Here is a 20384-nt window from a genome sequence, read left to right on the forward strand (position 1 = left end):
AAATCACAGCTTGTGCACTTCACTCGCGTGCTCTGTGAGCTGCGCAGGGCCGGAGTGCGCACCCTCCAGAGGGCACTCGCTGTTCAGGGCGGAGTGATTTGGAGCGCAGGATGCCTGTGGAGCCGAGCGTATCCGTGTATTGGTGTTGCTGTGTGCACATGAATCGTGTATTGGTGTTGCTGTGTGCACACTAATCGTTTTAAAAACGTTAATCTGATGATCCGCTGATACGGTCTAATGTAAACCCCACCTTAGTGAGGTCTTTTTGGAATGCTGCGAGTTAAGTTCAGTGTTTTTTTTTTTGTTGTTGTTTTTTTTGTGCCTGATCTTGTAAACCCCTCGTACATATGAATAGTCAGTGCCCCCAAAATGCACTATTGCTTTGGCGTTGTGTAAGCACTGTAAGTCAAAATGCGTAGACTTTTTTTATTTTTATTTTTTTTTTTTGGTGCTTGAGGTCCTGGGGAAGTGGAATCTTAAATGTTTTAATGTTTGAATGTTGAAATGGGAAACTTGTTGCAATGCTACACGTGTCGTCAACTTGATTCAAGATAGTCTCTGGCCTCATATCTAGAGTATTTTACTAATTACAGGTCACAAAAGGAGAATCTTTTAAGCTAGCAATGCTTAGTTGTAGAATTTAACAATCCTAATATTAGTATATTTATCTTAAATTCAGTGGGCGGCACAGTGGTGTAGTGGTTAGCGCTGTCGCCTCACAGCAAGAAGGTCCGGGTTCGAGCCCCGTGGCCGGCGAGGGCCTTTCTGTGCGGAGTTTGCATGTTCTCCCCGTGTCCGCGTGGGTTTCCTCCGGGTGCTCCGGTTTCCCCCACAGTCCAAAGACATGCAGGTTAGGTTAACTGGTGACTCTAAATTGAGCGTAGGTGTGAATGTGAGTGTGAATGGTTGTCTGTGTCTATGTGTCAGCCCTGTGATGACCTGGCGACTTGTCCAGGGTGTACCCCGCCTTTCACCCGTAGTCAGCTGGGATAGGCTCCAGCTTGCCTGCGACCCTGTAGAACAGGATAAAGCGGCTACAGATAATGAGATGAGATGAGATCTTAAATTCAGTTTTTACTGCTAAGACTTTGTCATGAATTTAAGTGAAATACCCTGAAAATGAAAGAAATAAAAATGACTTGAATGGCTAAATGTAAGAAGTACGATCTTGTTATAAGAGCTATTTTGATTATTTTGAGTTAATCAGATCTCGCATAATCAGTTCCCCGATCTTATTTTGGAATTATTTCATCTAAAAACAGGTTAGATTTTTCATCTTACTTTAAGAAATCTTACCAAGTCAAATTTGACTAGTTCCATTGGCAGATTTTTTTCACCTGATTCAAGCAAATATGCTTTGTTTTAATCTTTTATTTCTTATTTTCGAAAGGCCATTTTTTGCAGTGAGACGGATTACATCGGATTATGTTATACAGGTGGCCAGATTATAACTCTAGCCCTAATGCAGAGACACTGACACCGATAAGGAGAGTCACGAGACAAGACACCACTCACATCCAATAGAACAGGATTATTTTATTGGTTATTATGTTGCCTCTTCAGTAAATATTATATAGAGTTTTGTTTTTTTTGAAGGACCTTGACGATATTGAGAACTTCCTCGTGCCTGGCGAATCGGAGACGAGCCTGAGAGGTCTCATGCCAGAAGAGACTGTGGAAACTTCATTGGCAATGTGGGAGTCAGAGATCCAGGACATTGAGCTGGAGAAAGGAGAACGTGGGCTGGGTTTTAGCATCCTAGACTACCAGGTAAGAGAAAGATAAGAGACACAGTGGCTGTGATGAAGGAAGTTAGTGGGTCAGAGGGGATGTGAATAGTTATGTCTAGTCTGAAAGGATAGAACTCTGATGATAGACAAGGTCTAAAATGATTGTGGTGTGGTTTTGTCTTTCTCAGGCCCACTTTACACGGGGACGGTCTGAAACAAAAACACAAAAGTCCGTTTTCGTTCTCACTTTTTTCCGCGTCTACACGACCATTTTCAAGGAGGAAATCTGCGTCTATACGGTGACGCATAAATGTCTCCGCTATGTCTGCACGCATGCGCAACATCTTCCGTCTTGTCTGATCTGCACATCTGCGCTGCTGTTCTGTCAAGTTATCCTACCAAGCCTACTACGCATGTGCGAAATCCAGGAGGGTAGGAAAATTCAACAGTAGTTTTGTCCCACCGATCAGCTGGGCTGATAGAAAATCGGTGAGAATTTCATGCATTTGCCGATTTTTATGTTTTGTGCGTATTGGTCGAGTCTTTGGCCGAGTCAAATAATTTGTAATGACTTGTTTTGAATAATAAAACGGTCTGTATGAGAACTTGCTAGGATAACTTTACAGAACACCGGTCCGGCTGAGGTACTGTAGTGCTCGAGGGAGGAGCAGGAGCAAACCGAAACTCTTTTAATCTGCCTTTATTAAGTAACACTCACTCTTGTTTCGGTGAAGAAGAGAAAAGGCAGTGTCCATCTCAGCAAAATAAACCCGTTCGGCTGCTAGTTTTGTTTTCAGTCTCGGGTTTATGGTTTCACGAGCGGCTTGAATAGGCGGCGCGCGCGTGCGTGTGTGTGTGTGTAACTTGGCGACACCAAACTGAGGAGCTCCAGCCGGGCGGGTGAGCAGGAAAACACATCTACTGCATTAAAACACAGAGCAGCTTGAAGGTCCGTTAGATCGATGTAATCAGACATGCTCTTACTTTTTTTACTTACTTTCTTACTTCCCGGGCTGGCATGTGCAGTATATGACATATGTATGACGTAAACGCGTACCTGACGTGAGCAGATCCGAGCAGAGTTTCGCGTATTGGGTAGTTTAGATGGATATGCAACGGGGGCCGTTTTTAACTTATCCACTTTGGAAGGCGTTTTCAATTTTATCCGTTTTTCAGCCTCGGAAACGCCGTCCCCGTGTAAACGAAAGGCACTTCTGATAAAATATTTAGTCGTTTTTACCCGACAGCGTCCTCGTGTAAACGGGCCCTCAGACACTTGAGTTATTACGCAGCTCTGCATTATGGTGCAGTTGAGTAATTGGTAGGTTTCACGTGACGTCACATCCGCCTCATTAGTTATTATTTACCTGGTGGTCTACCAAAGCTCAGTTGACAAAGCGTTTGTACAGAGAAGGCGCGTTGCTCTCATGAAAAATGCCTTACGCTTGCGTTGTTTAAGGTTGTTGAAATCGATCAAACCATGAAACTGATAAAAGTTTCTTCAGGGTTCCCCATGAACTCATAAAAAAGGGTGAACGAACACAGGATTTCACAAAAAGACGCCGAGAAAGGTGGCTTTCGAACCTCTCAGTGAAACCGAAGGGAGCCGAGTCGAAGCACGCTCGAGTTTGCAGTGATCGCTTGGTGAAAGGTTTGTATCTCCCTCTCAGCGATGTCCTTAGTGTTTTCCAAGTACTTTTCTTGCTATTTGTCGTTATTTTACGGTACTTTTCTGAGCCACAAAGCACTAAAGTCCCCAGCTGTTTCTTTGTTTACTCCTCACTCCTCACAAAGTCCATATGCATGAAGGTCGCGACAAAATCCTCATACAGTTACAATGCGCCGTGATCACTTCTCCGTCTTGTTTTTTTTTTTTAAAGATTTTTTTGGGCTTTTTTCACCTTTATTGGATAGGACAGTGTAGAGACAGGAAACGAGCGGGAGAGAGAGACGGGGAGGGATCGGGAAATTACCTCGGGTCGGAATCGAACCCGGGTCCCCGGATTTACGGTATGGCGCCTTATCCACCTGAGCCACGATGTCCCCATGTCTCCGTCTTGTTTAACTAAGATCCAGGTCTTTAAAGGGGTTTGTGATGATCTTTGTGAATGATTTACCTGAGAGATAAGAGCCAACACAAGTGAGAATCAAGCCAACTGTTTGTTTACACTTCAGCTTGCAGCGCTTCGTTGTAAAGACGCAAACGAAAAACATACACGGGCAAAAACAATACAGGATTCATTCGGCAGCAACTTGATACCGAGGTCCTTCACCCAGCCACTTAGAAAAAAGTTGTAAGCCTCCATACTCTTCCACGCTTTCGTCTGTTTTGCGGTGTAGAAGGACGTCTGCAACACCAGATAGTTCGAGGTGCCGGGGAACTCGACTAAGGGGTAGTGTTTAAGATTGTATGACAAATCCTTCTTTCCCAGACTGTAGGGGTCGATTCCATTGCACACAGCAATCTTCTGAATATATCTAAAGCGAGCAACGATTTCTAGATTACGAGCGTACTGTGATAAGTTATCAGTAGTTGTTTGCACTACGGCAGCCGTTTAGACCTCCAGCTATTTCACTTCCGGGAAAACCGTGAAGAAAAGTCACGTGACTGAAACCCAGCAATATATGGCCAGCTACTTTGAAAAAGTATAGTCGGCATAACTTATGAAGCTTTTTAACCTGGAAAAACACACTGTATCCATGTAGGACTGGATTCTGTAATCCCTGATCTCAACAACTTGACAAAGTGGGCGTGTCTATTTAAACTTCCTTATAAGGTGGAAATATGTACAGTGTCTTGCAATATGCCGAACATGGCCTGGGGGAATCTGAGCTACATTATATCTTTGACTACAGTTGCAGGTACGTTGTAAAGTCAAATAGGTATTTGTGTATTGTTTCCCTTAAAATAAGATACGCTTCCATCATAGTCATGGTGCACTTTGGAGATTGAAAGATTTCTAGAACTATTTGAGGAACTATGTTGTTCTTCGTTTGCTTTTACAGGACATTGCAGGGACTGGGATGTTTATGTAACATAACATATATACATGTTATTTACCAGCTGGGAGGTCTGTATGGTGAAATACTGTGACCGAGGTCTTGAAAGTACCGAGCGAGGCCCTCTGGGCCGAGGGCAGTATTCAAGGCCGAGGTCACGGTATTTCACCATACGGCCCGACCTTAAGCTGGTAAATAATATACTTATTCTTTTTCTTTACCAAATTCTAACAGAAAACGAGAGCGCCCAAAAGGGAAAACCGAGCCGAGCCGCCATTTTGAATCCTCATTCACGGCTGTAATGCAAATGGCTTCCTCCTCGGTATACAAGTGCACTTCCATGGCAGGAAAACAACTACATTTTGCCGCCTATGTAGTCCCCTATTTATACAAATAGGAGTCATTCAGGATTCAGCCATGTTTTTGCTCGACGTTAGCAACAGTTACAGGTTTTTAGCTTTCTCCTGAAATGTTTTCTTTTATTTCTTCTTCCTCAGGGTAGTAAAACTCACTTTCGCTGTGAACACTGTCGTTATCGCTATCCATGCTGTACAATTAATGCTGTTCTCCTGAGAAATGCGAAAATAAATGTTGACAAAAATTGCGACTATGTTTGTTGTTGTGAACGAGCAAGTCGCCAGAGGTCCGTAACCGGGGTGCGTAACTGGACCGCGAAAAAAATAAGTTCTGTGTAGCAGTTCGTATGGGTGGGTGGAGCACAGAAGGACGGCAGGCCAGAACCAAGTTCACAAAACACTTTTATTTTCACTTTTCAGTGCAAATTTTACTCTCTCAGCCACACACGCACGCACGCACACACTCAAGTCATCTGGTTGGGGAGAGAGCTCCCTCTGCTCTCGCTCTCTCCCCTTAAATAGGGCGCGGTCACTGGGGAAGACACACAAACACGTTAATTAACATCAGGTGCAGTGATTCCGCCACTGACCTTCCCTGACTCCGCCCTCCGGTCACAGACCGACGCTTGACCACGCCCCCGCTGCCACATTCTGATATTTCAGTACATAGCAAAATTACTTCAACACTGTGAACATGAATGGAGATTGAAGTTGTTGTTATTGCGTTAGCTTTTTTTTTTTTTTTTTTGCACAAATCCAGTGTTAACATTAATGCAGCTTTTTAAACCGGTTTTCACAAAGAAGCCTTTTACGATAAGTGGTGTGTCACTAGAATTATGTACACGCGCACGCGCATGTTGTTTTGAATTCAACATTTGTATAAAAGATGTTCATTTGTCTGGTCCCCATCTGATGTACAACAAATCAGCAATGTCCAGACCTGAAAGCTCCACCCCGATAGATAAGAACTATAGTTCCGAGTGTGCAGATAAAATTCCTCCAATGGAAAAATGTTTAATTCCTGAATTTTGTATTTTGTATGTAAAGGACCCTATGGACCCAGCTAAGACGGTGATTGTGATCCGATCTCTGGTGCCTGAAGGAGTCGCTGAACTGGACGGACGTTTGTTGCCAGGAGACCGGCTGATGTATGTCAACAGCATGAACCTCGAGAGTGCCTGTCTGGAGGAGGCGGTTCAGGCACTGAAGGGCGCCAGCTTAGGCACCGTCCACATCGGAGTAGCCAAACCACTGCCTGTAAGATACAAATGCACATTTATGACAATTTGTGTGTGTGCGTGTGTGTGTGTGTGCGCATGCTTCTTTCCACTACAGAAGCCTATGCTTCAGTAACCTGATTCTTCTACTGGTTCTTTAAATATTTCATGCTCTAGGCAAAGCCCTGCATGTGCCTGAAATTTAAAGCTCAGTCTTTTTGCTTCATTTGAGCAAAAAATGAATTTGACGTGCATGCATTCAAAAGTATGGTTTAAATCTTGCATGTCTGACAGGTTTTTTTTTTTCCGTAACTCTGGATCTCGCAAAGGCCATTACTGCTTTTCATTGTGGTATCATTTTTGCATTCCTCCCCTACACACATGCAGACTCTCATTCTCTCAAGGACTATGCAAATGGTGGGTTGCCATCCACACTGCCAGCATTTAACTTCACATTCCGAAAGCCTTTCTCAGAACTGCAGTTTTTGTTGAAGTTCCTCTAAAAGGAAAGCAGTACTTTGAAGCTCACATGACACACAGCTAAGATCCAGAGAATGAGAAAACTCCACGATAATACATTTTAATTCTCTCCACTAAACTTCCAACAAATCCGCTGTCTGTAGTTTATAACCCGAATCAAATTAAAATCAAATCAGCAGTCAGTGATCAGAATTAGAATTAGTCGTCTATCTAACATGCCTTGCACTACTAATTTACTCAAATCAAACATGACTATTAATCAAATAATTCTTTGAAATCCAGAGCAATCTAACGCATTAAACATGATCCGGTTTGACAGGAAGAGTTGTACGTATGCTATTTGTTCAGAAAAGTTTTACAGCGCTCTTTTCGCAGACTCCCTCCTCTATCGTCTCGGCTCTGTTGCGGATGGAGAGAGATGAGAAGGAGCAGGAGGAGGAGGAGGAGGAAGAAGTCTTATTCCGTGCTGAGCCAGTACTGGTCAGTGCTTAAGGGACATGCTGTTAGGAAAATCATTCGTAATCGGGGGAATAAAATATCTGCAGGTGTGCTGTTCTAGAGAAACAATCAACAGCATGGCGGTGTGATGAAACAGAGTTATTGATACCACCATGATGTTGACGGCAGCCCGGAGTGTTTTATTCTTCTTGTAGCACAGCAATTTGCCAGTGATTACTGTTTTTACTGTTATACTTTTTATGTGCTTATAGTTACATTTAATGTGGTGGAACATTCACAGGGCAAGTTAATTCCTGTGATCACTTATGTCATTGCAGCTATAAACAGTCATTCCCTCATCAGCCTCTCTTTTTTTTTTTTTTTCTCTGTCTTGGAAGTTAATAAAAAAATAATAATAAATTAAAAAAAAAAAATGCAACTTGTCGTGTTACCAAGAAAAGCACAAAGTCCTCTGTCCTGTGGCAGAAAACTTTCTGGCTGTTGCAAAACGCTGACACTGGCGACTCCTTCCATAAATGTAAAATAAACATGTCCTTACAGAAGAGTTCACCATATCAGGGATGAGTCACTATTCTTCGATAATGTTTTTAAAATTCGTTGATTAATATTGTTCGATTAAATCGTACTGTACATCAGTTCCCTGTGAATGAGTTGTTACTCTAGAAACGATAGTTAATCGTATAATCGTGTGATTTGAATTCCTGTCAGCACTGCGGTGTAATAATAATAATAAGTTCAATTCATATAGCGCCTTTCTCAAAACCCAAGGTCGCTTTACAATTATAGGGAGGAGAGGGGGGGAAAAAAGTCCACCAAATAGACGTCAGGATGCCATTCCAATGGTGGAGCAGCCACAGTCCCACCAAAAGGCGCACGAAAACAAGTCCCACACGGCCAGCACAGCCACCGCTACGCCGCCGGGCAACATCACTCGGAACACCGCGCCATGGATCCACAAAGCGAGCACAGACGCACCGTCACGCAGAGCGCTGGTACGTCCCAAACCGCCTGCACAGCCACCACGATGCCACCGAGCAACATGGCTCGGAACATCACGCCAAGCACTAAAGCACAGAGCGCTGGACAACCACGATGTTAAAACGAGCAACGAGCTCACTGCAGACCATAGCTAGGAGCACAGGCATCACCTGCAGCGAACCAAGGCCTGGAGGGAACCAACGCCCAAAACTGGGTCCGAAGCCACACCACAACCGGCGGACAAAAACGCTCAAACAAAAACAAACATCAAATGACACAAACACACACAAAAACGGGAGAAAATAAAATAAAAAGCTCCAGGGAATGGGGCGGCACGGTGGTGTAGCGGTTAGTGCTGTCGCCTCACGGCAAGAAGGCTCTGGGTTCGAGCCCCGTGGCCGGCGAGGGCCTTTCTGTGCGGAGTTTGCATGTTCTCCCCGTGTCCGCGTGGGTTTCCTCCGGGTGCTCCGGTTTCCCCCACAGTCCAAAGACATGCAGGTTAGGTTAACTGGTGACTCTAAATTGACCGTAGGTGTGAATGTGAGTGTGAATGGTTGTCTGTGTCTATGTGTCAGCCCTGTGATGACCTGGCGACTTGTCCAGGGTGTACCCCGCCTTTCACCCGTAGTCAGCTGGGATAGGCTCCAGCTCGCCTGCGACCCTGTAGAACAGGATAAAGCGGCTAGAGATAATGAGATGAGATGAGCTCCAGTGATTAATGTAGTATTAATGAAAATCATTTCGGATATTCCGATACTTTGAAGGAAGTTACTAGTGCAAGGCAAACTGGAGTTTGATTAAAGTAAATAGAAAAGTATTGGAAAGAAAAGAATTAGGCATCAGGATTGTCACATTAAAGTCGAAAACAGCAATGCTGAAATGAACAGATGGCATTTATATCAGAAAAGATAAAGTCTATACTTGCTTTGAAATAACAAAAGGACACAGAAACTGTGTATATATACTGTCTGCCTGGAGCCTCGGTATAAATCTGCTTAAGATCGAATCTGATTAGCATGACTGACATATTCCAGATTGACACTAGCGATGTGGACTTGTCAGACGAGAAGTTCGATTGTCATTACGACGGCGAGGAAGACGACACGTTTCAGGCGTCCATGATCGCCCTTCACGGGAGCACCTGCAGCGCAGATCTCACCTATCAGACGACCGAGCAAGGCTCCACTCCTCAGGTATCTGTAGCCAAGCGAAGTATTTTAGCACAAAATAAATGTTTTAATCTCGATATTTTGCATTAGTAACCCTCCCATTTTCCTGATAGTGCCATACCCGAGTAATTCTGTTTGTCCTCTGGGGTGCTAGCGTATCATCATTTGAGAGCCACAATCCCCTCTCCAAATTATCCCCCTCTCACCAAAATGACCCCCATGACCCACTGAGCGACATTATCTAAATCAGCCCATTCCCACCTCGCATTCAGAGGAAACATTTCAGCCTACCGTTTTGTCTCCTGTATAATGGCTCTCTGTGCCGACATTTGGGGCTATATTGCAGTAAGGCCCATCAACCCCGATTTTATTTGAGACTTTATTGGTCCTCGTGGGTTTGGTTACTGTTGAAATTTAGTGCAGAGCCTTTGCTGAATCAGTTAGAGAAATGGAGCTGTGTTATAGCCGTCTGAAACGCTGCCAGAGTTAGTAATGGGGGTATTTGTCCTGTGTGATTATTGTCATTTATCCTCCAATGGTTTGTGAACAAACTTCACAACCTCATTGGTCCAGGTGTTGATTAGAAGATTATCAGCCTTCCATTTGGTCGTAATTGGGATTGTACTGTAAAGCTGTAGTGTGAAGTTAACGTGTTGTCTTATCTAGAGAAGCACTCACCTGGATTTGCTCATGGAGTATCCTTTTATGACGGCGTCTGAAACCGGACAGCCGTTTGCCCCCGAGGAGAAGGGAGCACCTGTAAGGCTCGAAGCCGGGACCGTAAGACTCGGCTCCACCTCCTCCAATCTGATCACGGAACAAGATTCAGAGAGAATGGACTCCGTGATGTCAAACGCTGGGATTTGTCGAGCCAACCCTGCTTCCGCTTGTAAAGAAGAGAAGCTCGCGACGGCGTTGTATAGAGAGACGGGACCGATCGTTCCAGAGATCCAAGGGCAAGTGCGTGAAGGCGGTTATGCTCATGCTGCTCAAGAGGAGGTAAAGAGTTCTGTGTTGAGTATTGCAAACTGTCAGACCCCTTGTTTTCAGGAGAGAGGAGAGAAATTATTCCCACAAATTGGCCAAAAGCACAGATAAAACAGCTCTGTTCTTTCTAATCCTCTCTTCCTTTCCTATCTCTGGCCATCCCATCAGAACCTCGGTTTACTTTAGAGCCTCTCAGATGGTTTTTCACCTCTCGCGGGACTGCATGACCTTGCCTTGAGCAGTAGTTTTTGTGGTTTTATGGTTTGGTTTTGTGTTTCTGTGCAAAACCTTCAGGAAGATGATTTCCCAATGGATAAAGCTCAAGAGGAAGAACCCGATCAACAAGAAATGACTCCAGGGAGCAATTTTGAAAGGACCATCACAGTTGTCAAGGGCAACTCAAGTTTAGGTTTGTGATTTATGAATCTCAGAGAGCCCTATTTATCCTTTTTAAGGTAGGTGTATTCGATTTGCCTTTTATAATTCTCAGATTTTTGTACGAAACCCAGCGTCTTTTGTTCTGCTATGAAGCACAGCACCAAGACTCGCGGGTGTTTTTATCAGTACCACAGGTAACATGCCCGTCAATGTTAACTCTGATCCAGGCATGACAGTGAGCGCAGTGAAGGATGGTGTGGGCATGCTGATCCGCAGCATCATTCACGGCGGGGCCATAAGCAGAGATGGACGTTTAGGTGTTGGAGATCTCATTCTCGCCATCAACGGTGAAGCAACCGGGAACCTGACCAACGCACAGGCACGCGCCATGCTGCGCCGACACTCCCTCATTGGATCTGACATGGGGTGAGGGAGAAATGTGGAAGGACAAAGATTCACAAAGCCTTGCAGATGATTGTGTGACCGTTTAAAGCTTTAGTTTTCACAACACATGTTGATATACTGCATTTCACTAGATACAGTGTCTTGCAAAAGTATTCATCCCCCTTGGTGTTTGTCCTGTTTTGTCGCATTACAAGCTGGAAGTGAAATGGATTTTTGAAGGGTGAGCACCATTTGATTTACACAACATGCCCACCACTTTAAAGGTGCGCATTGTGTTTTTTTTTTTTTTTATTGTGACACAAACAATAATTAAGATAAAAAAAAACAGAAATCTGGAGTGTGCATAAGTATCCCCCCTCCAAAAAAAAAAAGTCAATACTTTGTAGAGCTAACTTTTGCTACAATTACAGCTGCGAGTCTCTTGGGGTATGTCTCTATTAGCTTAGCACATCCAGCCACTGGGATTTTTGCCCATTCCTCAAGGCAAAACTGCTCCAACTCCTTCAAGTTAGATGGGTTGCGTTGGTGTACAGCAACCTTCAAGTTATGCCACAGATTCTCAATTGGATCGAGGTCTGGGCTTTGACTCTGCTATTCCAAGACATTTAAATATTTCCCTTTAAACCACTCCAGTGTAGCTTTAGCAGTATGTTTAGGGTCATTGTCCTGCTAGACTGTGAACCTTTGTCCCAGTCTCAGACCTCTGGCTGACTCAAACAGGTTTTCCTCCAGAATTGCCCTGTATTTAGTGCCATCCATCTTTCCTTCAGTCCTGACCAGCTTTCCTGTCCCTGCAGATGAAAAATATCCCCACAGCATGATGCTGCCACCACCATGCTTCACTGTAGGGATGGGGTTCTCAGTGTATTGGGTTTGCGCCACACATGGCGTTTCCCATGATGGCCAAAAAGTTCAATTTTTGTCTCATTTGACCAGAGAATCTTCTTCCGTGTGTTTGGGGAGTCTGCCATATGCTGTTGGGCAAACTCCAAACATGATTTTTTTAAGCAATGACTTTTTTCTGGCCACTCTTCCATAAAGCCCCGCTCTGTGGAGTGTACGGCTTAAAGCGGTCCTATGGACAGATACTCCCATCTCCGCTGTGGATCTCTGCAGCTCCTTCAGTGTTATATTTGGTGTCTTTGTTGCATCTCTGATTAATGCCCTCCTTGCCCGGTCTGTGAGTTTTGGTGGGTGCCCTTCTCTTGTCAGGTTTGTAGTGGTGCCATATTCTTTCCATTTTGCTGTGATGGATTTAATGGTGCTCCCTGGGATATTCAAAGTTTGGGATATTTTTTATGGCCCAACCCTGATCTATACTTCTCCACAACTTTGTCTCTGACCTGTTTGGAGGCTCCTTGGTTTTCATGTTGCTTGCTTAGTAGTGCTGCAGAGTCAGGGTCCTTCTAGAAGAGGTTAATTTACGTATACAGACATCATGTGACAGATCATGTGACCCTTTGATTGCACACAGGTGGATCTTCATCAACTAATTATGTGACTTATGAAGTGAATTGGTTGGAGCAGCTCTTATTTAGGGGTTTCATACGAAAGGAGGTGAATACTTATGCACACCCCAGATTTCTGGGTTTTTTTTCCTCCATCTTAATTATTGTTTGTGTCACAATAAAACAACAATGTGCACCTTTAAAGTGGTCGGCATGTTGCGTAAATCAAATTGTGCTAAGCCTCCAAAAATCCATTTTAATTCCAGCTTGTAATGCAACAAAACAGGACAAACACCAAGGGGGATGAATACTTTTGCAAGATACTGTACACAGTACACATTTAACAGTTATTCCACGAAATCGAGTCGTACATAACCTGATAGCCAACGAGGCGTGTAGCACCGAGTCGGCTATAAGCCATGTACGACGAGATTGAGTGGAATAACTGTTTTATTCTATCCACATTCACTAGATTTTGAGAAACAGAGCATTTTTTATTTTTATTTTTTGTAAATTCAATAAATAAAAACTTTATGCAAAACGTCCTACAAAATAATTTCCGCTTAGAATGTAAACAAGCCAGTGAAACGACAGTATGCGATTTATGCAAACTGCTATAATAATAATTCTTGAAAATTAAAAAATGATACGCGCTTCCCATAAAATACTTTTATTCCAGATTTTGTTGCTTGTTTTTGTATTTTTGGGGTTTTGTTTTTGAGTCGAGTTCTTATTTTGTCTCTCGGTTGGTTCAACAACACACGCCGCCATTTTGTTTCTCTCTACTCACTGTATATGAGTTGATAGCCTAGTAGTAGAGTAACCAATCAGAGTGCACGATTGCTCATATCCAGTGAATGCGGATAGAATAATAGAAATTATCCAAAATATTTTTGCTATAGTTTAAAATCATAGACGATCACACATACACAGTTGTTTATTATTATTATTATTATTATTATTATTATTAGTGCAACTTCTCTGTAACAGCAGTCAAAGCTCATTCCTGTCAGGCTCCATTTGAAATGCTTTAAGCGTATCCATGGCCGGTGGTGATGCCACTGTAAGTCCTGCATACAGAAACCTTTATACTTTTATGGTTTCTGTGACTTTGCAAGAGGATTGGTTGAACTATGAAACCCACTTTAGCTGCTCGTGTGCTGCTGACAAGCCCACTTGTATCAGCAGCAGCACTTAAACAGATTTCAACATTTCTAGATCTTCAGTTGCTCCAGAAGAGGAGCTCTGCCCCTTTTATATGTGAGTATGTCTAACTCCTACTGAGTGCACAATGACTTGGGTGTCTCTGTCTCACTGCATGTCTCACTCATTCTTTTTGTGTGCACAAGGTTATCCATATTAGTAGATCAAGTAGTTTTGATGATATTGTACACCAAATTGCCATTATGGTAACTAAATTTGTAGCACAGGTACTTCATATGCAAGTTAAATCGTCGTATAAGAAATCATACATAATTATTTTCATGTATGAAGCAAGATTGGCAGTAACAATAAAACATAAGCATTGATTAAAGGACTATAGAGCTAATTACAGTTGTGGTCAGAAGTTTAAACACAGTGACATGAACGTCGTCTTGGATACGAATGTCATGGCAATATTTGGGCTTTCAGTAATTTCTTTGAACTGTTCTTGTTCTGTGGCAGAATGATTGTACAGCATACAGCTTTAATTAAAAAAAAAAACACTAGAATTTGGTGCACAAGTTTTAATTTTCTTTGGGTTTTCTGAAATCAACACAGGGTCAAAAAATATACATACAGCACACCTAATATTTGGGTAAAATGTCTCTTCACAAGATTCACCTTGACCAAACATTTTTGTTTACCATGAACAAGCTTCTGGCAGAATTCTGGTTGGATATCTCATGACTCTTCATGGTAGAATTGGTAGAGTTCAATTAATTTTTTTTTTTCTTGGCATGGACTCGACTTAAGCACGGTCCATATATTTTCAACAGGGTTGAAGTCAGGACTTGTTTTAAGCTTAATGTTAGCCTGCTTTATCCTCCACAACCAGCCCTGATGCGTGTTTGGGTTCATTGTCCTGTTGTAACTCCCAAGTCATGTTCAAGTTTCTGATGGTTTATGCTGAAGAATTGTGAGGTAGTCCTCCTTCTTCATTATTCCATCCACTTTGTGCAATGAACCAGTTCTACTGGCAGCAAAACAGCCCCAGAGCATGATGATCCTACCACCACCACCAGCTGGTGCAGTGTCCCTCTGTACATGGTGGTCATTGCGGCCAAACAACTCAATCTTTGTCTCATCTGACCATACAGCTTTCCTCCAGAAGGCTTTCTTCTTTGTCCGTATGGTCAGCTTCAAACTTTAAGCTTGAAGGTGTCAATTTTGGAGCAGGGGGCTATTTCTTGGATAGCAGCCTCTTAGTCCATGGTGATCTGAACTGTAGACAGTGATCCATCAGCTTCCAGTTCATGGCAGGGCTGTGCCATGGTGGTTCCCAGGTTATTCCTGACCATCCAAACCAATTTCCTTTCAGCTGAGGGTGACAGTTTGGGTTTTCTTGAAGCAAAGTGGCTTGGCAAAGTGACTACACCTCACAATAACTTGGATACAATTGTTTGAACTGATCTTGGAATTTGCAGTTGTTTAGAAATGGCTCTAAGAGACATTCTGGAGTTGTGTATATCTGCGATCCTCTTTCTCAGATCTGCACTGAGCTCCTTGGACTTTCTCATTTTACTTTGTGTTGGTCAATCCAATGAGTGCTGTAAACAAACCCTTTTTATGACGGCACAGAGAAGCTACCAGCCGTAGTCAGTCATGATCACTAACAGGAAGTTAAGAGACCTCGGCCTTGGTAAGATAAGAGACATTTTGGAAGTTTCAGCACCTCTGAATTAATAATCTAAGTGAATGTATGGACACAGCCAAAAAAGAGAAAACAAATCTCTGACTAAGGCACTCCAAATTAAAATGTCTTTAATATTTTAGACAAGTCCTACATGGACAAATTAAAAACAAAGCCCACGCATAGCGGCATGGGTGCCTTCTTCAGGGCAATATTGGATTATTGATAATATTGAGACAGGATATTGCCCTGAAGAAGGCACCCATGCCGCTACGCGTGGGCTTTGTTTTTAATTTGTCCATGTAGGACTTGTCTAAAATATTAAAGACATTTTAATTTGGAGTGCCTTAGTCAGAGATTTGTTTTCTCTTTTTTGGCTGTGGATCTAGAATACCTTGGATTAAAGAGCACCCAAACCTAAAAAAAGACTCTAAACCTTTGGAAAAAGAGCACGCCATAATCTAAAAAAACTGAATGTATGGACATTTTGACCCTGCATGTATAATTTTGACCCTGTGCTGATTTCAGAAACCCCAAAGAAAATTAAAACTTGTGCACCAAATTCTGGTGTTTTTGTTTAATTAAAGCTGTATGCTGTACATTTTGCCACAGAAAAAGAACAGTTCAAAGAAATTACTGAAAGCCCAAATATGGCCATGACCTTCATATCCAAGATGACATTCATGTCACTGTATGTAAACTTCTGACCACAATTGTCGATAGATTTACCTCATGGGAAACATTAATTGTAGCCTAAATGTAATCTTTGTATCAGCTATTTTTCTTCCCGGCTTACATACCGGCATGACAGGTGACGTTTTGCCTTCTGAAGCTTAATGGCTGTACTTTGTGGATAAATCTAATTAACTACTCTGAGCAAGTTCTAACCCTCGTCGTGATTAAATTCAAATTCCAATTTGATGACTCTGCTGCTCATATCTGGATAATCACATTGCCAAAATGCAACTACTTACACTCTAGGCATATATCATCTACACCTAGCATGCAGTTGTTTGTCTGATGGCGTCCTTATTACTACTGTCACAGTACTCTGTTTATTAATAGACTCGCCAAGTCATTTAAACCCATGGGACTGATTTAATCATAAACAAACCATGGGGATTGAAACTTGCTGTCTGATTGACATTTTGATCAACTCTGATTCACTTAACTCAGTTCACTTCACTTTTCTTCACTCTGATTCACTGCTTGTCTTAACTCTCATTTAATTTAATTTTTGTCAATTCTGATTCATTTTACTTTTTCTTTTTACTTTTCCTAAACTGATTTGTTTCATTCTCTTAACTCTGATTCATTTCACTTTTATTAATTCCGATTCCTCTCACTTTTCCTAACTAAGATTAGTTTATTCTGGATAAATTCTGATTCACTACATTTTTGTCATGTCATGTGTTTGCACGCTGCACTTAAAGCAGATACGCAGAACCTTTATTTTTCAATAAATTTCTGAGTGGATAGTATCTCCATCCTTGACTCTTGTACGCTGCATAAATGGGAATAAAAAAATATATTTGAGAGTCAGGGCCGTCGCAGGGGGGGTGCGAGGCCCTGTGCGAACTTGAAATGCGAGGCCCTAATCTTTGACATGGATGCGTAATTGCGCATGAATAACAGTCGCACGGATGCAACTATTCTAGTTCTATTGCATTTTTGCAATAATTATAATTATATTGCAAAAAATATTCTAGTTCTATTGCATATTTCCTGATTTACGGGGAAATCAAAGTTGGAGACCTTGACCGGGCCCTTTTCCACAAGTAAATCCACCTTTTTGCTATCCAGATGCACGGGCCAATTGCTGGGATCGTTAAGGTCCACAAGATGCGCTGCCGCTGATACTTCACTGTCGGACTGGCAGCGCTGCTCTTCATCAGGCGTTGGCGGGACCGCGTCTTCCAGGGCAAACTCTGATCGATTGTAATAGAAAAAAAACAGAATTGATCGTGTGGTCCAGCTCAACTGAATCGGGCACAAGCCTCATTATAAAATATTTCTCAACCACAGCTAGCCTACTTATTATCCTCCTTCCTCACCTTGGACTTCACCGTCATCCTCAGTGCGTGCGTTCCCGTCCTGCTGTTGTAGAAGCCCGCTCGGCTCTGCCACAGTGTCGGTGTGCGTGATGGAGATGCTAGTTGCTGCCACAGCATCACTGGCAGTACTGATAAATTTATCCAGCGATCCCCGCAGTAACTTGTGAAATTCCTCCTTCTTTTTAAATTTTTTCCTCTTCTCAGCACCCGATTCGTGCTTGCGAAATCGGTCGTGTTCTCTTGCCGTCGACATGTTTACTTTCCCCCGCTTTAACTTTCCTCCTCTCCCGTCTTCAGTGAGGACGCATTACGTAATGACAATGAAAAACTCGCTTTGTTTGGATTTGTTTTTTATTTGTTTGTTTGTTTTTATGTGACATCTCATTGATACAAAATCATACATAACTAATGTATTTATTTAAAAAAATAATAATAATTAAAAAAAAAACAGCAAGATTTAAGGCGCGAGGCCCCCTAGTGGCGCGAGGCCCTGTGCAGTTGCACAGTTCGCACAGCCTATGGGACGGCTCTGTTGAGAGTTAAAATCGACCGCAAAGTTGGTATTCGAGCTGCCCCGCTGAGCCAGCCAGCCCTGAGTGCGTGACGTCACAGCGGGAACCGGTTTTAAGGCCGAGGCCTTTGACAGCTATAGACCAAAGTCATATCAATAAAAATTGATGGTGAAAGTAAGAAATCCCGTTACCGACTTGCTCAGCTAAGACTGATTTGACTTCACTGATTGTGGGTTGACGCTCATTAAAACAGGATGGGTGTTATAACTTATGCAACATACATGTACATGCATGCATTTTCACTGATAAAACGTAAAAGGGTAATTAAATAATCAGATGAACTGAGACAATCACATTCTGAAGCAAATTAAATAATCTTATACCGCTAACTTAAACACACAATACAGTTACATGGATTCATCTAAATGCAGGTAAACAACGAGTGGTGTTGCTTTTGTTGTTTTGTATCCAAATGAGAGTCGGAGCTTACCCGTCTGTGTCCTCGCTTCTTGAAGGCCGATCTTGTGGCCGATTGTTTTGAAACAATCTGACTTTCAGTTGTTCATTCAGTTCTCCATTCATTTGCTTCTTCCACGTAAGGGCGAGACGGCAGCAAAATATCCAGCGCAGAAAGCAGACGGCTGCTCCACTCATTCTCCATTTTCTCCATACTGAGTACTCCGCCATTACTGCTCAGCTCAGGCAATTACTAAAACCCGGAATGGAACGTCACCAGTTTTAGCAACAACCGCGGAGAGGTCACTGCCCAAGCGATATGTCCCGTCCCATGTTTTACCAACAACCCTCGGCTCACTCTGGGAGAACTGGTGCAACTGAACTTACTTCCCTTTTAAAAAGTAAATAAAATAAATACTTTCCTTTTCTTGTAGGTTTTTTTTCCTTTAATTGTTGGTACTGCACCCTCTTTCAATACGGGCTTATAGCCAACGCTCCTCAACAGATCAGAGGTCTCGTACGAGTCTTCAGTAAAATGTGCAGAGCAGAGGAGAGACCACTTCGTAGCCGCCCAATGTGCCCGTGAACTTCTCGCAAAATGCGTCCAAATCTTTGCAGTTTGAACATTCTTGGGCCATGAATGCAACGTAAATCCATCTTCTGTCGTGTTGCTGCACCCGCCAGCAACACATCTACGTGGCATGGTGATAAATTAGCTCAAAATGGAGGATCGGAGTTGCAGTCAGCTCTGTGTTTTAGTATAGCGGAAATGCCGATGAGACCGATAGACTTCCTGCTGTGACGTTACGGACGTCAAGGTCATTCACTCAGACCGCTACCTATATGAATCACTTTAATCATAAAAATTACTATATTAGATTTATTGTTAACGCTTAAAACTATTCCTGTGCCGTTCTTGAGGTCTCAAGGCATTTATAAATGAAAGTGAGGCCACGGCTCTGCGTATCTGCTTTAACCATTCAAATGGGATTTGATCCACTTCTGTTAGATCTGTCATCTTTCTTTACTATACATGCGTCTTCCAAAACAATTAATTGTCGATTTAATTCCTGAACCAAGTCCTCTTACCAAAGTGACTATTTAATTAATTTATGATTAACATCTCATGACTTGAAATACTTCTGTATTTGGCATGCCAACAAAATCATGGAACATGGCAGGGCATCTTTTTCAAGACATTATTAGCATTCACACTTTGGGCTGTGATAGGCAGAAAACTCATTAAATCCTGACCATGCTTGTTCAAAGGCAAGCATGCCACTGAATACTAATTATTCTACAAGGTTAGAATTTATTCTCCAATACAACATTTACTCACAAATCAAAGTTAAATAATTACTATAATAAGCTGTTCACTTTGTCTTTGGGGAATAAGCTCACGATGATGACATATCTAATAGCTGAAAGGTATTTGGCGGCGGGCGTGTGCTGGGTTTGGTTTGCTTGAATACGAGTGTGCATGCCCGTCGTTAGGTTGGTATGAATCTATGCCTTTCTTCATGTTTTACAGCATTACCTATGTACCAGCGGAGTATTTAGAGGAATACAAGGCCCTTAACCAGGGCAAGGATGAAGACTTTGGTGTGGGTACATCAAGCACACCAAGGTAATCACATTTGTTTTGAAAGCACCGAGTTAGAAAAAAAAAAAAACTATTGCTTTGACAAAATGAGCGTCAGTTAACTGTTGAAACGTATTCAGATCTGTAGCAGAGCTTCCTGAGAGGGAGGATGGTGAAGGGGAGGAGAGCGAACTACAGACAGCAAACTTCAACAACTGGAACCAACCAAGGAAGTGAGCACACACACACATGCAGCTCAGCAAATTAGGATACAATACATTCTGTGTCGGCAATATTTCAAATTTTCTCAGATAAAACGTATCATGAATACTGCGTGTGT

At 42.6% G+C, this 20384-nt stretch overlaps 1 protein-coding gene across 7 annotated transcripts in view; it reads left to right on the top strand.

Annotated features, from left to right (window-relative positions):
* Positions 1–20384, top strand: part of LOC132883413 (multiple PDZ domain protein) — a 135816-nt gene that overhangs the window by 78647 nt on the left and 36785 nt on the right. For 4 of the 7 annotated variants that reach the window (XM_060917031.1, XM_060917032.1, XM_060917035.1 and 1 more), the window contains exons 16-25: positions 1597–1770; positions 6134–6343; positions 7159–7263; positions 9255–9413; positions 10056–10388; positions 10671–10785; positions 10982–11180; positions 13826–13867; positions 19994–20089; positions 20185–20277. In XM_060917031.1, coding sequence (XP_060773014.1) covers positions 1597–1770; positions 6134–6343; positions 7159–7263; positions 9255–9413; positions 10056–10388; positions 10671–10785; positions 10982–11180; positions 13826–13867; positions 19994–20089; positions 20185–20277 — 1526 coding nt within the window. The remainder of the gene's footprint in view (positions 1–1596; positions 1771–6133; positions 6344–7158; positions 7264–9254; positions 9414–10055; positions 10389–10670; positions 10786–10981; positions 11181–13825; positions 13868–19993; positions 20090–20184; positions 20278–20384) is intronic. The other 3 variants (XM_060917033.1, XM_060917037.1, XM_060917036.1) reach the window with 3 other exon arrangements.

This window comes from Neoarius graeffei, chromosome 3 (genome assembly GCF_027579695.1).
Source record: "Neoarius graeffei isolate fNeoGra1 chromosome 3, fNeoGra1.pri, whole genome shotgun sequence".
NCBI classification, from domain to species: domain Eukaryota; kingdom Metazoa; phylum Chordata; class Actinopteri; order Siluriformes; family Ariidae; genus Neoarius; species Neoarius graeffei.